Here is a 19,798-nt window from a genome sequence, read left to right as displayed (position 1 = left end):
GAATGTTTCTCTAACCACGTTCAAATGCGCTTTCTAACATTTTTCTTTTGGTGGGTGGTGGTGGGGTGCCCACAATAAGTGGGCTTTGAAAAAAAAAAAAACTTGCCTTCAAAATTGTAGCCCTGTTTTTTTGGAACCCCCCTCGCTGTTAGCGGTTTTGAGAACAAACAACTTGGTTTGGAAGAGTGGAGCGGTCGGTTGGCTTCGTCGTCGCTGAGATTCGTGTAAAATGAGAGGGTGGCCTTGTGGCTCAGACGGTCAGAGTGCTGAGAGGCTGCCGCCGCTGAGATCATCGGTTCCACATCTGGGCGGCCACCTGTGATTGAACTCGGTTTTCGAGTGCCGTGAGTTGATCGAGTTGACGGTCTCCACCCGGTCATCAATGACGGCACAACAACAACAAAAAAACCCCGAGCATCTGAAATTTGATTGCGCGTTTGATTTGGCCGAATTAGATCTTGTGAGCATTCAAATATTGGCTAGATTGTCGTGCGAGGAATATTGCCCTCGTGCAGAGTGTAGAAGGGAAAGAGGTGCTCTCTACCATAAGAACAAGAGAGGGTCACTTGAAGGAATCTCAGAGGTAGCTATGTGTTATCTGTCTCTGTGGGCCATTCTCTAACATGAAGGGTTGCACTGATCTCGCGAGATCTGATTGAATGACAACAACAACAACAAAAACGTTGACGCAAAACAAGATCGTACAAAATGTATTGTGAGCATCTTTGTGGATGGGGTGGATAAGATGATATTTGATCTGTCAAACTGTTGGGCCTTCTGGGCACAACTTTTATTGTTCAGTTGTGAATGGGACCCCTTTGTTGATTGTCCCGCAATCCACTGAGACAATACACAAAAGTAAACGCACTTTTGTTGTACCGTGGTGAATCAGGCCCATGGTTTTACCAGAGGGCCTTCGGTATTAACTCCAAATCAACTCGGCAGCATCTCTTTAATGGGCCCCACACCCCGCCGATGAGACTCAGCAAGTAGATGCAGGGTATGCCAGCACATCGTGCCGAGAAACATCGGTCCGTTAGGCCAGTAGGTTAATAGAGTTCTATGTTAAATCTATATATCTCGTTCTTGAACATGTTCTTGTGATTTTTGTTAGTAATAGGTGTTGAAGCAGGCGTTTAATGCATGAGTAATGTTTGATTTCATGGGTGTGAAAGCTGGACATTAACGCCAGTCAACTGTAAAACAAGCTTCTGGCTTTGAAGACAGAAGATGCATGTGCAGGATGCTAGGAATATCGTGGAAGGGGAGAGTAAGGAATGGAGCAGTTTGAAATCAACCGTGGAGAGCAAATGTGTGTGCTTTTTTCCAGAATAGTTATAATGAGCCATAAGGCTCTTTTTCACCGTACGTAGCCAACGGTGCTAATCAAGAGGTGCGGGGGATGGACAACAAACTACACACAAAAAGCAGTTCTAAAGAAATGAGTTTTTCAATCTAGATTTAAAAGTGCATAGCTCCAGTGGCTTCCTAATATCGGAAGGAAGAGCGTTCCAGACGGCCAAAGAAGCGCATCCGAAAGCGCCGCGCGATGCGGTGACCACCGCTCTGTTCGATGGTCGGACAAAAGCTTCCGCTGCTGCGAGGATGACCGCAGTTTGCGTGATAATTGTGCCCCTTATCGAGATCAGCAAGGTATTGTGGTTAATTTGTGGCAAGCATTTCGCGGGTAATGTGGACTTAATGAGAAAGTTTCGCGCGATGGGTGAGGCACATGTGCAGGGATGGAGGGAGGGGCAGGTTCCTGAGACGGATACCGAGGTGGGCAACCAAGCAGGAACTATAAACGAAACTATTTTTATTTTACCAAGTAAGGCCCACTGAGCTATGTTGCTCTTTTTCAGAAGCGACCTGACCACAAATGACAACCCAATGAAGTGACTTGTCACGTGGAAATGTATAGCAGCCAAATAGTCTAAATGCACGTTGATTAGAGAAAAATCTACGCGACCATGGGGAGAGAAACATGCAAACTCCAGATATACAGGCGTCGGGGTCGGGATTAAACCCACGATCTCCTGTATACCAGGTGAGGGAGTTAACATCTCGCCACCGAGAGCCACATTGTGATGATGACGACGACGGGACGATGAGAGGGGATCTTGTTGACCTCACACTGCCGTGGATGTTTGGCTGAAGGAAGGAAGCGATGACATAGTGGCATCAGTGTGGCGCTGCCCATCAGTCATTGTGCACGGACGTTTTTCGTTCGTGTTCTCAATTTGCTGCTCTTTTTTTTTTCATTTCAGCGACATCTTCGACGCGATGTTTCCCGTCACCCACATCGCCGATGAAACGGTCATTCAGCAAGGTAATTCTTTTTTTTTTTATATTAACCGTCAGCCTTTCCAAAAAACCGTACCCTTTCCCTTAGCTGGAAATGCTTCGGTCCTGATGGCGCTGTATTTTTAGTTCGCAAAGTTTGACCTTAAATAGTCCTCCGTTTGCAACCTACTGCGGCATTTGACTTTTTTATTTTTACGCCATCGATTCAGAAGCCGTAACATAACAGCGCGCATTTAAACTGCGAACAGCGCTGTCCATTCCACTCGCCGATGCTTACTTGGCACGCAGAAAAGGTTAGGAATATGGCCTCGCTCGCCACAGCGGATGGAAGACACTTGCCCCATTGTACATGCGCTTAATGACATTTCCCCGTCGCTCGTGCGGCTTAGAAAGGGCCGAGTGCGCCAACCGCACCCAAACCGAGTTGTTGACGTTCGTTTTGACACCGTCGCGGACGCGGCATTAAAATTGAACCTGGTGTGTTTTTTTTTCTTCCCTTCCGCAGGTGATGAGGGAGATAACTTCTACGTTATAGACCAGGGAGAAGTTGACGTAAGTCCCAAGCTTGCAACACAGATCACCTGTTGATTCCACAGTCAGCGCATACGGTGTTCCGGGCCAGTTTTCAGCACCAGACAAAACACATTTAAAGGAGCGTCAATGTCCACTTTTATATTTTTTATAAATATTTTTTTTTTACGTGGCCTTTGAATCATTCAGCAAGACACACTGCGATGCATTGATTCCTGTGGCCTCATTTCTTCTTATATTATTATTATTTGGCATCATTCTTGCAAAAAGTATTTGTTTGATATGGATAGGCGGGATTGTTTTGGTAAGCTCCAACCCACTTGGGGTACAGTGACTGAAAGAAACCTTTGCCAAAAAAAAAAAGAATTCCACAAACTATTCAGACTTTCATCTCTACCCCAGTGTGTGTGTTTTTTTTTCTTATGCTCTGTTAATTTTCTTGGAAGTGGGGCAGATATTTCCTAAGGTGATGTCAGTCCCACATTTCTCAGTAAAGCATGGTCGTTTGGGGGTGGCGGAAGGGGGGGGGGGGTACATTTTATTCTGTTTCCTCCGCCACTCGTTGCTACCCGGACCCCACTGCGAGATGACTGCCGGTCCCGGCACTCAGCCGTGAACCCCACTGGAAGTTCCTTCATGGTTTAATGGCCAAGTCACTTACGCATTCGGCTTCACGGCTGGCGTGATGGTGGGGTGTGCGGGGGGGTTAGTGGAGGGCGGTAGTAGGGGGGGCGCAGTTCACTTGTTTTTTTTTTTGTCTCCGCTAATGAAGCTGGCTTTGACTACGCCAGCACCTTTTTTACTTTACGGTTTCGGGGGGGGGGGGGGGGGGGGTTCTCAGCTGGGCATCGCGCTGCCCGTGGGTGTGTGCGCGTGCGGTGTGCACCCCTGCGCGCCCGTGGTACGCCTTTGTGCGCCTTAACGTCCATCTCCTTTCAGAGGGATGTCCCACTTCCTTGTTAAAAAGCCCAAGGAAGTTCAAAGGGCTGGAAAGTTGAAAGCGTTGGCTCTTCTTCTTCTTCTTCTCAGCGGTGGTGCGGCATTTTCTCTTTAATCTCCCAAAGAGCGTTGCCCACAATTACGGTTTAAACCAATCCGAAATCCATCCTGAGTGGCAAAGGTGAAAAGAAACAAATCTTAAGAGTGTGTCTAATTGCGGTCAAAATTGGTACTGCCACCATTGTGTTGTTTTGTCTGTTTGCGTGTGTGTGTGCGTGGCACAGCGGTTTGTGCCGCTGCGCTACGAACCCGGTGAACGGAGTTCGATTCCTGCTCACGGCCAACACCGGCGATGATTATCTGAACTGGTCGTTGGTCTCCACTAGCTCGAATCAGCCTCAAATGAGTATCCGGTGCGGTTTGTAACCATCGCCACTGTGGGGAGACGAAGGTGGCCGGGCGTAGTGCCGGCTACCCACCCCCTCGTGTGCCTTGTCGGCTTTCGTAGGTGCTCGCTTAACATCACTTGCCTCAACAGTCTGTTAAGGCTGTGCAAGGAATCTTGGTCTTGTGGGCAGCGGTCGTATAGTGGCGGGCGCACTGCACGCACGCACACACACACATACAGACAGATTTTCCCAAGGACCAAAACCTAAGTCATCTCAACACTGTGAGGCTGTCTGCAGACAGGTGAAAAATGTGTCCTGAAGACAGGCACGGAGAGAGATGAGAGGGACACACAAACACGGAGAGACAAGGAGTCAGACACAAGGAATGCTGCTGGTTCGTGTGCCACGTGTTGTATGAAGACGGGCATCTGAAACGGAATCCGATGAACCTCATGGAAAGACGAGGATAAGCAACTCCAAAGTCTGGAAGACAACGTGGCCGGTAATACGTTGTAGCTAGGATTAGGTAAAAAAACAAAAAGGTGGTGCTGGATAGAACGTGTCCAGCATGGGAAAGGACCGGCTACCGACAAAGGCGTTGTAATGGTCTCCACTAAGAAGAAGCCCTTCGACCAGGTGGTGGGATTCTGTTAGGGGGCAGATCATGGATAGGCCGCTTGCGTGTCTTCTGTGCAGCAGCTGTGCAAATCTGACAGGGGGGGTAGGGGGGTGGCGTAGTTTGCATCAAACGGTTATGGTTGCGATGCGATGACATCTTTATCTTGAAATACGGCACCGGTCGTAGGGGGCAGGTGTCGTAGGCGAGCGCTTATGAAGGCTGCCACCGCACGCCAGACGGGCGGTATGACCTCGACCGCAGCCTGATCACCTTTGTCTTTCCAGCGCTGGTGTCCGCAGCACATTGCACCTGGCGCTCACGTTGTGAATGTGTGCGGGCGCTTTGCACAGAGTTGAGTCTGGAGTGCCCGGTTGTGTGTGTGTGCGAGTGTAAGGCATTGGCCACACTCGCGACGCAAGGCCGATTCCACGAAAACACGCTTGATTAAAACATGCGCATTCTCAATAAGCCGTCTGTCGGTTAAGGTTTCTTGATAAAAAAAACTATATTTACTCGAACAATAGATTAATTTCCATAGCAGCAGGGAAGGCTGTTTTTGTATTTTCGTATATATATTTTTTCGGTGGGGTAGTGGCTATAGGGGCAAGGGGGTGTGTGGGTCTGTGGGTATGCAGAGTGGCGAGTGGTAGCGCAGAGGTTAGCGCACTGCGCTATGAACCTGGCGATGCGGGGTTCGATTGCCATGCACGGCCAACACCAGTGACGAATATTGGAACCGGTCCTGGGCCTCCCCTAGGTCGACTCGGCCTCAAATGAGTTCCTGGTGCAATGTGTCAACATCGCCACGAGGAAGACAAAGGCGGCCGGGCGTGGTGCTGGCCACCCGCCCCCTCGTGTGCCGTGCCGGCCTTCATAGCTATTTGCGAAGAGTACTTGCCCCAACAGTCTGTTAAAGCTATACGGGGGAACTTTGTCTTTATTATGGAGTGTGGGGTGCGGGGGGAGGGGCGAGTGGAGGGGGTTATGGCATGAAGGAGGGGGGCGGGTGGGGGGCGATTTCACAGCAGCTGGGTATGGCATACCACTAGAACTAATAGGACACACGCTAGACTGTACTCTCCCGAGCTTTACGTAAACACGTGATATCAATAATACATTGCCGTAGGCTGAAATCTATACAATTCTCTCATTACGTTGACTCGTGCGAGGAGGTTTTTTTTACGTCGTCGTCGCTGCGACAAGACGAACACGCGTGCCCCCCCAAAAAAAATACATTTGTGCCACCTGTGTAAACATCCGTCATTTATATACTTGCGATTTAATTGCGGTGGCTACAAAGGGACATGTAAGAAATGGGGCTTTCAAGCGGTATTTTTTTTCCTCTCCTCCCTCATCCTCCCTCCTCCTCCTCATCCCCCCCTGCTCGTTACGTTGAGATTTAACGCAGTTCAGCGATCGTTGAGCTGCAGGGGTCTTTTAAATCCGTGCTACGTAACAGCTGCGGTCAAATCACTCACTCCCACCCAATGTTTGTCAGTTCAGAATGAAACCTTGTCTTCGTGTGGATAAAAGGAGAAGAGAAAAAAAATCACAGTAATAATACTATATAGGGAGAGAGCGAGAGAGGCTTGCCTGATGTTTTGGGTTTCCAAGTGTTGGAGGAAGGGTGGCTTTGTTCAGCTAGCTCCTCTCTCCCCCCGGTGCTCGATTCGGGCGATGGGTCGCATTGTGTAAAGCCGGCCCCGGCGGAGGTTCGGGCACGAGGCCAAGCTTGGAGGACGGCCAGCGCCGCTTGTCTCCAGCGAACAGGAGGTCGCTCGACTCCGTGCCTCCCATCCCTTACCCACCCCCCCCCCCTTCTTTTCCCTACAAAACCCGGCTCACACCTGTCACTGCGCACGCACGCACATGGCTGTGGTGGGGCCCCTCTCCGCGTGCTGGAAAAGGATTTTAATTAGCTGTCTACTCCACCCTCGCAGCGTCTCTCTCCGCTTGCAAAAGTTCTGCTCGGTTAATTTGTCATTAAAATAATTCGCATTCCTCCCCGATGCTCACTTGTGGAGTTTGGGACTTTGGCAAGAAAACGTTTGTGACGGGAGCAGGGAGCAGCGGCGGGCAGAGGCGGCTGCTGCGGCGGCTGCTGCTGCTGCTGCTGCGTGCGCATCAGCTCAGGGTGGAGCAACCTCTTCTCTACGGGATGAATGATGTGCGAAACAACAAAGTAGGATATGCTTGGTTCTTTCGGTGAAGTCACGTAGAAGGGAAATAATAAAATAATAAAAATAAAACAATAAAATTATCACGACGTTTCGATTGCAACACAAGCAATCATCATCAGGTGTGAAAACCACAGCAAGAAATCTTTTTGAAAAAACGCCACTTTTTTCTTTTCCCTTCTACGTGACTTTACTGAAAGAACCAAGAATATGAATCCCTGCAGTCACGAAAGCTTTAAATTGAAACAAAGTAGGAATCGAGTGTTACGGTTGCTTTTGGTTTGGATTCTCTGTATTGGCCCTATGGTAACTCCATTTTAAAACTTATTTCGGGTCGAAATTGGTTGCTTCCGAACGTTTATCGTCGAATGCTTTGCAACGATGCGTTCCACCAAAAGAACGTCTTCTGGAAGAAATGTGTAAATACAATCATCAGCCATGATTGATCCACTGCTGGATGAAGGCCTTGCCTTCACCGCTCCTACCCCCTACCCAAGCCTCCGCCACCACCGACCAAGATCTTGCGACGTATTAATCCTACCTAGCACCTGCACATTGACAGATTTAATAGATTTTTCCCACCCGGTGGATCTCTTCTCGGCCTTGTTTTATGCATCGGCAAATATATAAATAACAACACAAACAGGGAAAGGTCTGTTCATCACCAAAATAAAATATTCTTTCACTAACACCCTCAAAGTAAGTGTTCACAAACACCCTTATTTTTACGGTAGCATTTATTTAAGCGGAATGCTTTGGACCGGTTTTGACTTCCCTTGAGTTTCATCAGCCGGGTGCGGCCCGTGAAATGTTATAGGTTTGGCATGTGTCTAAAACGCAACCATTCGCCCCACATCATTTGCGAAGTCTCCATACTTTTTGGCCGGATTTGTTTTACGTTTCATGGTGCGCGGGGGGGTGATGGGGGGTGAGGGTTGTGGGTGGTGGGAAAAATAGAAAGAGGCTTTTTCCCCCCCCACCCTGCCCCCTTTCTTTAAATTGAACTGTGTAATTTCACAGCGCATAAAGAATGTATAAACTATGACCGACTTCTGGGAATCCTTGGGTCACTGCGTCGTGTGAGTGAAATCACACGGCGCCCGCGGTTCGGTTTCCCCCACGCCTGGCGGGTCTAAGTGTCGCGACGAGAGGGGGAGGTTGTTTGAGATTTCGCGCGATGAATGGCTCTTAAAGCCTCGAGCCATTGCTACCGTCGAGCCGTGGAAAAATGCACAGATTTGGTCTTTGCGCGCTCGTTTACGCCGTGGGTCGCTCTCCACCCCCCGTCGTTCACGTTGCCGCACTCTGCCGGTTTTCGGATCGGGTGGCGTTCCGTACGGGTGTCTGTCGGTTGCCTTCGGTGCCAACCGCGGTGACGTCGCCACAATTCCGCGGTGATGCCCATCTTCGGATGGAAAAGCGGTGAAGCGATTTCGCGTTCCTGACGCCGATTCCGGTTCTCCCCAATCGAATCGACACGGACGACAGCAAAGTTTCCATTATTCAGATTTCATATCTATGCCTAGTTTTAAGATTTTCTTTTGGGATTAATACAAACAATCAGAAGCACATTCTTCCACGTCATAGACTGATGGGGGCGAGTGCTGTTTCCATATTCTCAAGATTACAACATTTAAGGCAAACCCCAAACTGTAATCAACAAAGCTATACACACCTGGTCACACACACACTTAGTGGATTATAATTTTCAGAAGCACCTAAAAGTGTTTCTGTCCGATCATTTAACCGATCGACTTCTCCACCAATTTATCGGTGCGATTACCCGACTGATCAGATGTTGTGAAAATATTTTGGGGGGAAAAAAAAAGTCTGACCTGGTGCCACACGTGCTGCTGGATGGGAGGTGATGGGCAACTCTTGGTGACGGGGGGGGGGGGCGTTTCTTGCCCTCGAGAGGTAGGATGTTGGGAGGCGGTTACCATTTTTAAAGGGGTTATTGACCACGAAAAAGTATTTATTAAAAAAATGTAGTTGATTAATCACCTTATAGAATCGTTTCAGCTCTAATTATAGCAATGTCATTCACGCCTTTCTTGAGTGTCAAAGCTCTTTTGCAAGTAGGCCATGCCTTAGCAGTCCATTTACTGTTATCGTTATTTTTTTAACTCAAATTTTTCCAGATCCCGTTCTTCTTATGAGCATCGTCGTACGACGGTCGGTCACACCGACGTTTTGTATTTTTCAGACCCCGAAATTTCACCAAAATTGAGTGCCGAATCTAAACAGATGTGATTTTTTGTTGTTCGTTTTACCTCCTGGTCTCTGGGCCAAGGACCCATCAAGCTCGAAGGCACTTAAGAAGCCGGTTTAATCAAAGGCGGCCTGAAACCTGGATTCGATCCCAGGATCTCAGCACCCCTGATCCCTGAGCCCACCGGCCACCTCGTGAGAAAGTGTTTAAAGAAAACAACGGTGGGGAGTTTGTTCGTTATTCGCGCTTGTACACAACGGCCAGCGGCGGTCCCTTAAAAAAAGAAATTCCCCACGACATTTTTTTTTGGTTTTCAGCTGAATTTTTATGCGTGACTGCTTTGGACTAATGCCACTTAAATCCAACGAAATCTGCCCTTTTAAGTTGAAATCTACAAAAGCATTTTGCCGGAATGTGGCTTGACTTAAAAGTATCTAAAGGGAGGCTTTTGTACAAATACCTGCGCAATATAGATGCGGCTTGCGCCTAAGACTTTAAAGAGCTGTGACACACGTGCGATTGAATGTGAAGTGTGTGCACGCGCGCTTCAGAGTATTTTCGTTGGGACGGTCTCGAGTGAAACGCAACAGATGTCAGCTCCGAGCGTCTCCCGTCACGTTGGTTTTCGGCGAGAATGTTGCGTGAGTCGTCGGTCGGCCACGTGACGATGCGCGGGGCAGGATCGGTGTTTACCCTCGGCCGGAATCGGATATCGCCGACGAGTTTGTGTTACGGCCATGGGGTGGAAATGCCTCCGAGAGGTGGCGCCTCGTCCAGCGGGGAGACGGAGCGGCAAAATCGGTTCTTGTGGCAGGTCCTGGACGGGATTGTTGTGTCGCGGGACCGTTTGGGGGTTGGCGTCGGTTTGGCAAGGCCTTCGTCCGGCACTGGATTGAGCGCGCGACTGATTTTCGTTGATACGTCGTCTAATTTTGTTGTCGTAAACTCCGCAGCAATTAAGGCGCGCTGTGTTCTCTTAAATATAAAAACATAGGTGTGAATGCAATCGTGAGCCAGCACCATGGCCGTTCATCCAATCGCAATTGTTCCACACCGAAATGTTATTCCGGTTGAGTTTGTAACAGGTAAGCAGTTTCTTAATTTCATCATGGTCAACATCAGCCATTGTCTACTCACTGCTGGATGAAGGCCTCCCTACGCCATTGCCATCCCTCATGGCCCGGTGCTGCTCTTGACTCATCTCTCGCTCCCGCACGTGTACTGCGGAAGAGTAGACCAAATTATGCCCTCGAGTTCTCTGGAATTTCGGGGAGGGGGGGGGTCCTCCAGGGCTACGCCTTTGCCTTTGCGAGGCCTTCGGTAACAAAGAGCCCCCCCCCCCCCCACAACTCCTGGGGCACCAGAGGCTCTGCGCGGCGTGCTGAGAGGAAACGCAATAAAACAACAGCAGCAGCGGTATTGTCACATGACCCGCGGATTAAACGAGGATTACAAATAAATGGTGTTTACGTAACGCCGACGTGACTGCCGTTCATCTTCATGTTCACGTTCAATTTGCCCGGTGGCGGTGCAAACTCATTTGTCATCATTGGCGAGTGTTTTTTCACGTCCCGTTACATTATGTGACGCAGGCTTGTTGATGAATCTGTTTATTGGACATCTCGTGGGTTTTTTTTTAAACTTAGACTTTTTTTTACTCATCTACCTTAAAAGCGCACCAACTGGTCTGCATTCCGACACAAAGTAGGACTGCCGGCTGAAACGTAATCTGTGTTTGTGTCCGATTGCTATGCGAATGCCTCGTTTAATCTGAATGTAAAACTCCCCACGATACAGTATTGGCATTCAGCCGTAACGGCCCCTTACATTTTTCATTTCACTTAACCCCTTTTTATATACTTTGGTTTACTGCGCACGCACAACCGTCTTGCCCCTCTTCTCATCCCTACACAATAAGACACCGAAACGACAAATCGTTTGTCAAACCGACGCAAATAACAGCATCCTCTTTCAATGTCGTTCACCTCTCTTACCGCCGGCTGTTATTTATTCCCACAAAAGTTGCGTGAGATTTCTTTTCTCCCTGCCCATCCCCCGCCCCCCCCCCCCCCGCGCCCCGTCAGGCTGGCTTATACCCTTACATATCCATCGTGACATTATTAGACTTATCTTGTCACGACGCGAGGCCTGTCTCTCCGCAGCGTCTATTTTCGCCGTGGATGAGATGTGAGATGTGAGAGCGAGCGAGAGAGGGAGGCTACGTCGCAGCGCACCTGGCCGTCGCCTCCCTCGTCGCTTTGCTCCCAGCCTCGTTTATCGACGTAGAGTTTGCGGAGGATTTTGTTCTACCCCTCCGTCATTATCTCCTAACCGCCGCTGCCACCCCTCCTCCTCCGCTCCCCCCCAACTCTGCCCGTGACCGCCAACAAACCCCATGTTTAAAAACGACTGCTTGTAAAATTGACCACCTTTGCGTCTGCCCGGCACGTTGGGGGTGCTTTACAATGTTTTTCCCAGAGGCCGTGTGGGTCCATAATTCAGTAATAGACACTTCTAGGCAATGGCTGGGTTTTAAGAAATGCCAAGGTTTTTTTTCCGCGTTGTTCGCGCGCGCGTGCGCGTGGATATTTACGACGCCTGTAGAGCCTCAAGCAGTCCCACCACGACGGAAGAAGAAGGATTTTTTTACTCCCACCGTGCCAGACACGGACAGGTGAAACAAGCTCTGTGACCGACTATTTAATCGCTGTGCAAAGGTGTGCGGCCTGCCACACACACCGTTTGCCTTTCTCTTCACCAGTGGGCTGTTGTACACACCACGCCGTGTACTCGTTTTAATGTTGAGCTGACCTAGGAGAGGTACACAACGATCGGAAGATGCAAATTGCCAATGATGTGCATGGCTAGGAGTACCACTCTTGTGCGGCAAGCACCGTGCCCCCCTACTCCCCCCCCATAGCCTCAGCTGACTATTGGAGCAAGTGCTGTTAGCGAGTAGCACCGATGATGGTCAGCATGGCGCGCGAGGGGGTGGGCGGCTGCGGCTGTCTCCCCAGTTGGTGATGTTGGGAGGACCAGGACCAATTCAGGTATTTGTCACCCATGTTGGCCGTGAGCAGGAAGTGAACTCGGGTCATCGAGTTTGTAGTGCAGAATCAGAATATTTATTTATGCAGGAGGAGGAATCTGATGAGCTATGAAGCTCTCTTTCACAGGGGCACAGGGTAAGAATGTTACAACAACAAACAGTATAACAACACGACAGGAGTGTAAAGTACAAGAAAGGTAAACAAATCACCCACTCACACATACAAATATAACGAAACCATCCCCATCCTGCAAGACAAAGCCCACTGAGGTATCAACTTATTTTTCAAAATGCGACCTAGCCACAAATGACAGCTCAACAAAGTTACTTATCATTTGGACATTTATAGCAGCAAAATAATCTAAATAGTCTCAACGCTCATCACTGCGCTACCGCTCCCCACTACGCCACTGCTTATGCGTACACGCGCAAACAGAGGAGATGTCTTTCTTTACGTCCTGAAAGATTCTAACATTTCATTGTCCAACTAATTAATTTCTGCGGCGGTCAGATAAGCGTTATCCTTTAGGTTTAATATACCTTCTAAGTGGAAAATGGCATCTGCCGCGAGTGTTTTTCAACGTGCACCGGATGAGCCTTAATCAGCCTTAATCACGCTCCAGGTTTCGTACGTGGATTTTTAGGGGCACGTTATGAACCGAGTTTTGCGGACGGAGAAACCGACATCTCTTTAAATCTCTTTTTCATTCGGGCTTCTGTGACCTCTCTCTAGTTTATTTAAACCCGCCGGGTTTTAACGAACGACACCATTTGCCATATCTGTGCCTGACCTTCGTCATTTCACCGCGAGCAGGACATTCGGTTATCCCGCCGATTTATAACGGGGGTTTTCGCGTAAGTTTAGGCTTTGCCTCGAAAGTACAGGCTAATTCAAGGGCGCGGTTGCCCCAGTATATCAGTTTATGTAACAAATCACCCTCCACCCCCCCCACAACTGCTCATTATTTCCATGAAGACAGTTGGTATTTCCGTGCTCGTACAAGCTACGAAGTGGCCAGCATCCCGTTTGGCAACCATGAGAGCCAACAGTGGAAATTCCACATTCCTATGGTAAGGGCTGGCATCTTTCTGGTGCGAACTACCGTTCAATTCTCACGAAGAGTTACGTACTGTTCTTATTTTATTATCGACTCGAGAAGAGATGATGGATTTGAACTCTTGACCTTCCGATTGCAATTCAAGTGCCGCCCGCTCCCCCCCCCCTTGCCAACGCTGCTGACCGGCCACGCAGAATTTTTTAAACAACCGTAAATCTTTTTCATCAACATTTCAAATCGTCCTCTTCAGTTGCGCCCAGCCCCCCTGCAATAAAACGAACCTGCAGTGACTCCGTCTTGCCGAGCCAAGAAATCCTCACATATTTTGCTGCCTCGGAGGATTGTCGTAACTTTTATGGGATTAAAGATATTATTATCCATAAACCTTTGAAACGGTCCAGCCTTGTCTCCCCCTCCTTCCCCCTTCTCCTCCCCAAACTGGAAGTCTTGTACTCTCTCGTTTTATCCTTTACGAACTATGTGAAAGGTTAATCCTGTCCCTTTTCTCAGTCATCCGCAGTTATTTCTCGTCTTTTTTTTTGCTGCGATCCACGTTAATAATTACGGGCAAGTGTTGTTTCTGCAGGTGTGTCTTAAACGTTTTAAAGCTGTGTAATCCCTCAATTATTTTGGATATACCAGATGCCATCTATAATTGCCATCCAAGTGGTGCAGATAGTACTTCTTATGCCCTGCAGCTATATCGTGTAACAGTGCTTAAGCTTGTATTTTTTATAATGGACGCACGATTTTCAATTACACCCACCATGTCTGGATTTGTGTGGCCCACCATCTCGTATTTAACGTTTTTCAATCCAAATTTGAAAGCACTCTGTCCATCCATCCCTAACGGTTTTTGGTAGTGGGGTGGGGTGGCGATGAGAGGGGGTTTGTGGTAGGTGGACAGGATCGTGGGTGGTGGAAGCCCCGCTAACTCTCGTAAAGACAATCCAATTTGAAGAAAACTTTAGTATAAAGTTACCATGCTGAACGAGGAACTTTCCCTCTCGAAAACCCGGCCAAATCGAATTGAACAAAGGTGTGGTACCAGCTTACGTTTGGGGATCCATCCCTGAGTATGAGCCCGTTCTGCAACAGACTCAAAAGCGGTGTTTCAGAGAGCCTACTTCAATGTGTGATCAATGTGGGATCAATGTGGGATCAATGTGGGATCAATGTGGGATCAATGTGTGATCAATGTGGGATCAATGTGGGATCAATGTGTGATCAATGTGTGATCAATGTGGGATCAATGTGCGATCAATGTGTGATCAATGTGGGATCAATGCATATTCGTGATGGACTGAACTGGTAAAAGTGCGTAAGAACAAATGTTCTCACTTTTTCCAAATTCTTCGAGACACAGAACAGGGCAAAAGGCTGCCGGCATCGTCTCCCGCGCCGCCGCCACAATGTACTCCTTTCGAAGAAAGGACGCGCGCCAGAAAGCGTTACGTCGTGATCCGTGCGCGCGTGGTTTTTTTTAGTCCTCATTTTGTGTTGTGTAAGAGAAAGCTGAGTGCCCAGAGAAAGGAATTTTTTAAATATAATTTCGGTGGAAAAATACTCGTGGCAGGTCCCTCGACAACCTTGTTACTCCACTGCCACGCGGCTGTGTGTCGCATGCAATTGATGATCTCCATCTTTCCGTCATCCAACAACCCCACCACCGAGCCTTTCGGATGTGGCCGTGCACCACCACCACCACCACCGCTCTGCGAGTCACTTGGTCGTTATCGTCACCATCGTCATCAGACTTTGTCCACTGCTGGATGAAGGCCTCCCAAACGCTGACGTCCGTCGCTCGAGTTCCTTGCGCCGGCGCGAGCCGCCTCGCTCCTCGTGCGCACGGATTGACGTCGCCAATCGACCGCTAGGCTTGGTCATCATCCTCGCGGGCGCATTCTTTCCTCTTATTTGCCACTGATCGCTTGAGTACTGTGCACCCAACACATTCGTCAATACCACCGTGGGATTGAAAGGAAAAAAATATTTTAACAGGCGATGTTTCGGGCAACGACCCTTATTCATGGTGCTATGAAACAGAACAATTGGCTGGAACGTCACCTCTGATATGTTTTTCCTTTTCAGGCCACAGTGTTATCAACGGATGTGTTTTCTTTTTTGGTTCGCTGTGCTTGTCAATGCAGCAGCGTCACCAACATCATTTTATTTGAAGACCGTGTGTGGATTGTTTCATCGCAGGATTGTTGAGAGGTTGTGGCGGCTTGGGTTTAGGCCGTCATCCAGCAGTGGATTTACCAAAGCTAGTGAAATTGAAGATGATGGTGATGATGATAGAGTATAATGCCAGTGGAATGAATTAAGTCATGCTTGAGTGATCCAGCGGTTTCTTTCGGTTTAAAGTGTACTTTCGTTCAACTCGGTGAGTCCCCTTATTTAAATGCTGATACAGCTCCAAATACCACACACTTGTTAATAAGTGCCTTCAGAGGTTAAGTCAATAGGGCCCATACGGCTCGTGCTTCGGAGGAAAAACGTGAAGGTGTGTGAATCAATAATTTATTAGAAGACGCGCAACCCGTGCTTTCTTCACACGCAACTTTTTTAAGGAGTCCCATTTTTTCCTCCCTCTGTTTTTTGTTGCTCAAATCGACACCGTGGGTGTCGCAACGTCACGGGGGAAGAAACATGTTCCGCTTGGAGCTCGCGCTCGAACAGCGGGGCAGTCGCCCGTTCGAGAACGGCCCGTGGAATGTGGTGTCGCGGCACTGCGTCTGAGATCCGAAGAGTTTTCACCACCTTTTAGCGGACACTGTAATTTACCATGTCCCCTGCACAGATAATTTTTCGCTGCATGGCAGCCAAACTAATGCAGTCAATTCTCAGTGCTGGAATTTTTACTTGAATGAAAAAAAAAATACATTTAGAGGAGAGATAATAAAAGTGATGAAAAGAATAATATTGAATCAGAATATCCACTTGCATCGCGCCGCATAGTATTTGTTCACTCTCGAAGCGAGAGGCGTGGGGAATCGCAGGCAAGCGGGGGAAGGGCGGGGGGGGGGGGCAGCCACGCGATAAAGCCGGCGCTAGCAATTGTCTTAAGCTCTGCGGTCCTCTGTACATTGGGGATGTGACCGGCAAATAAATGCGAATGTGTTTTACACGTGGGAAGAAAGCGGAGTGCCCGGTGAAAGCTCACGCATGCGACGGGACAAGCACCTCCTCAATGCCCACGGGGAAGGGAATTTGAGAGTGTTTCTGTGATCAACCAACAACCCTCGCTTTCTCGACAAGTGCTGGATTACAGGCCACGTGCATAGCCGCCGCCACCACCGCCCGGCTACGAATGTCACACAAAAGTTAGAATCCACAGAATGCTGTGAGACAATTTTGAAAAGCTTTGAGAAGTGAAATTGTCGAAGCACGAAAGATGGTTTAAGATGTCAGAACAAGCTGATGGAAGCATAAAAGTAGCATAATGGGGGGGGGGGGGGGGGGGGGGTTGGATGATTGGTATTTCACAAATATTATCCTAGGGCCGAAAGATGGAATCATAACTCATGTTAGGGAGAGAATGTGAGAATTAGTGGTAGGAATGTTACGCATGTCTCTGTATCACCAAAAAGGTACGTATCCCAGGAATAAAAGCCATTTTTCACGGAAAGTGTAGGAAGTTCCTGATGTCACACCTTTTTAAATATAGAGAGCATTATCATGTTATTATGTCTGATACATTTCAGTAAATATTGTCTGCGTTTCTGAGGTTGAAGTGAATCAATGGTGCTCATTGCTTCGCCTTCCTCGTCATCATCCTGCGTCTCTTCGTCCCTTCCTTCGATTCATCTTCCACCACTCCTTACCTCTGTCCCTTCTCATTTTCATTCCCCAATCGCTTTTCTCTTCCTCCATTCCCTCCTACTTCTCATTCTCTTCCTTTCCCTCTCCCTCCTTTTCTTCCTCATTCCCCTCCTCATCCTCCATCTTATCATCATCTTATCAATGCCTCTCCTCACCCTCCTTCCACATCTCCTAATCTTCCTATCCCTCCTCTCTCCCTCCTCTCTCTCTCATCTCCCCCCTCGTTCACCACCGGTACCCGACAGGTGTACGTGAATGCCGAGCTGGTGACGAGCATCGGCGAGGGCGGCAGCTTCGGCGAGCTGGCGCTCATCTACGGCACGCCCCGCGCCGCCACCGTCAAGGCCAAGACTGACCTCAAGCTGTGGGGCATTGACCGCGACAGCTATCGCCGCATCCTCATGGTAAGAGGCCTGATGGGAGACCTGGTGATAAGCCTGGTTTGAGGGCCGGTGATCGGGCCCTTGAGAGGGCTGGCGAGAGGCCTGGCGAGTGGACAGGCGACAGGCCTGGCGACAGGCCTGGCGAGAGGCCTGGTGAGAGGGCGATGCCATTCTGCACAGCCTTATGATCCATTTCACTAGGACCAGGCACAGTGATATCACTGGAAGTGACAACGCGGGAAAGACATCGCGATTCGCTTTTGCCTCCGTTGCTTCTGGTTGGCTCGCTAAGAAGCTTTGGCCGGCGATCTTAGGGAACCGCTGGTTCATTCAGGTGGCAATGATGAGTGCCAGTCGCCCCGTAAAAAACGCTCCATGTGGATTGAGTTTTTTACACTCCTGGCAGTGCCTTGCCATGTCGCCACCCTCGCCCTTCATGCCGGGCAGCTTTGCATTGGGTGCGATAATAATTGTGAGGTATTTAAGCAAGTACCAAAGAAAGTGTCGATGAGTCTCAATACTATTTTCAAGAAAGTCCTGCATTCGGACGTTTGAAGGCTTTCCATTTTAATGAGCATTTTGCATCGTGTGGGTGACAATGGGACCATCCAGAGAATCGCGCTCGCCACACAAGGAGATGGCGCTTCAGAGGGTCCCCACGGATGGGTTCACAATCCCACTTGCTGTGTCGCCATCTCACGCCCCACCACAAGCGGAGAGAAAGCAAGCGGCGGCCTGGAGTGGTTTGCATCATCGGCATTGGCCTCGATGTGCCACCTTGGTCTCGCTTCCCATAGCTCTGCATCACTGGCATATGCACGTATGGATCGCGCACCACTTAGCCGCCACCTCGCCGTACGTGCTCATATTAACGCCGCGCGATGATGGCTCTTCTGAATATATGACGGAGGAGGGGGTAGGCAGGGGTCAGCCGGTAGAAGGCTTGCATTCACCACAAATCGCCACCTCCCTTCCCAAAACAAATAAACCCTTCCTGTTTTTGCGTGCGCTGCTAACGCACGTGTGTGCGCGTTGCGCCACCGGCGGCGGTGGTGGCATCCGTTCGTCGGCCGTCTCTCACGACGAAGCGTGCGCCCCTTGTGCGCGCGCACGCGCAACCCTTTCATAAATGATCCTGGCCATCGCCTCCGTAAGCCAGCCAGCCTCTCACGCACCCCACCCCAAACCCCCTCCGCTCCGCTTCTACGACCTCTTCTTCCACCGTCGCACAGCCTGCTTGTGTTACCCAACTGCATAATGGGCTCCTGTATCACGCCACTCCCCTGCCGGGCTTGCGGCAAACGCATTCACGGCTACAGCGCATGCCTTGAGCCGTGTTCTGCATTGGCTCGCAGGATGAGATTAAGGTGTGTGACCGGGTGGCCTGGAGGTCAGAGTCGGCATCCGAAGAATCGGAATATTTTGTTCATACTACAGGAGGAATCCCGTGATCGGTAAAGCTCTTTTTCGCAGATGTCCAGTCGGGGCTGGTCAAAGTTTACATCAATTGAGTCCCCCCCACCACCGCACCGCCTTGATTCAGTTCTGGGTTTCGACCACAGATTGAGTTCTCAATTGTAGCGAGTTGATGGAGCATGGCCCAATCACCAACGGTGATAAATGGGTTTTGTTTTTTCGCTTTTAATTTGGAAGAATCTTCGGAGCGACGCAAAACCACAGATGTTAGTTTTGCTGTCACGTGAGTTGATTTTGTCTCTCGTGTGGCTTGTGGAAAGTGCTACTGCCCCGAGCGTAGGGTGACAGATCACTTGAAGACATCTCGAAAGTAGTTCTAGGATATAACCACATGCTCTGTGAGACGAGACAAGACAAATCATTAGCGTCATTGTGGAGAAAATAACAAAATTGATAAGCAGGCAATGTCAACTTTATATATCTCTCTGTCCACATGAAACATTTTTGAAAGTTTTTTTTTGTGGCGTGTAAGAATCTGCGTGGACAAATATTCATCTCGTGCCAGGACACCGACAGGGCAATTTGACGAAAAATTTCGAGGGGAAAAAAAAAAAATGAAAAGGATTAAGACGTGAGCTGTCAAACCGTGAGCTCTGTGCAGAAGTTGCTGGTTATATAATCTCGCCACGAGCTGTTGGTTTGTAAGCCACTGCCACCACCATCAAGCCCAAACGGCCGTCCATCGGCAGGAGTTTGGCGGTGCGATGTTCGCTTAAAGCAGAGGGGGCGGGCGGGGGGGGGGGGGCTTGCGAAGTACATCCGATATTTCCTGAAAATTAAAAAGTCGCCCGGAACTTTCTCAGTTTGCTTGACATACTCTCCTGTGTGTGTGTGTG

General features: G+C 49.2%; 1 protein-coding gene across 1 annotated transcript in view; it reads left to right on the top strand.

The window, feature by feature from the left end:
- The first annotated feature begins 1,719 nt into the window (after positions 1-1,719).
- The window catches only part of LOC133347919 (cAMP-dependent protein kinase type I-beta regulatory subunit-like), a 39,095-nt gene continuing 21,016 nt past the window's right edge, over positions 1,720-19,798 (top strand). Inside the window, exons 1-4 of the mRNA XM_061560664.1 lie at positions 1,720-1,723; positions 2,204-2,329; positions 2,810-2,856; positions 17,349-17,507. Of these exons, the coding sequence (XP_061416648.1) occupies positions 1,720-1,723; positions 2,204-2,329; positions 2,810-2,856; positions 17,349-17,507 (336 nt within the window). The remainder of the gene's footprint in view (positions 1,724-2,203; positions 2,330-2,809; positions 2,857-17,348; positions 17,508-19,798) is intronic.

This window comes from Lethenteron reissneri, chromosome 3 (assembly GCF_015708825.2).
Source record: "Lethenteron reissneri isolate LAM-NWPU_2019-01 chromosome 3, ASM1570882v1, whole genome shotgun sequence".
In the NCBI taxonomy this organism is placed as follows: Eukaryota; Metazoa; Chordata; class Hyperoartia; order Petromyzontiformes; family Petromyzontidae; genus Lethenteron; species Lethenteron reissneri.
Note: the sequence above shows the minus strand (reverse complement) of the source record. Positions and strands in the feature narration are given on the sequence as shown.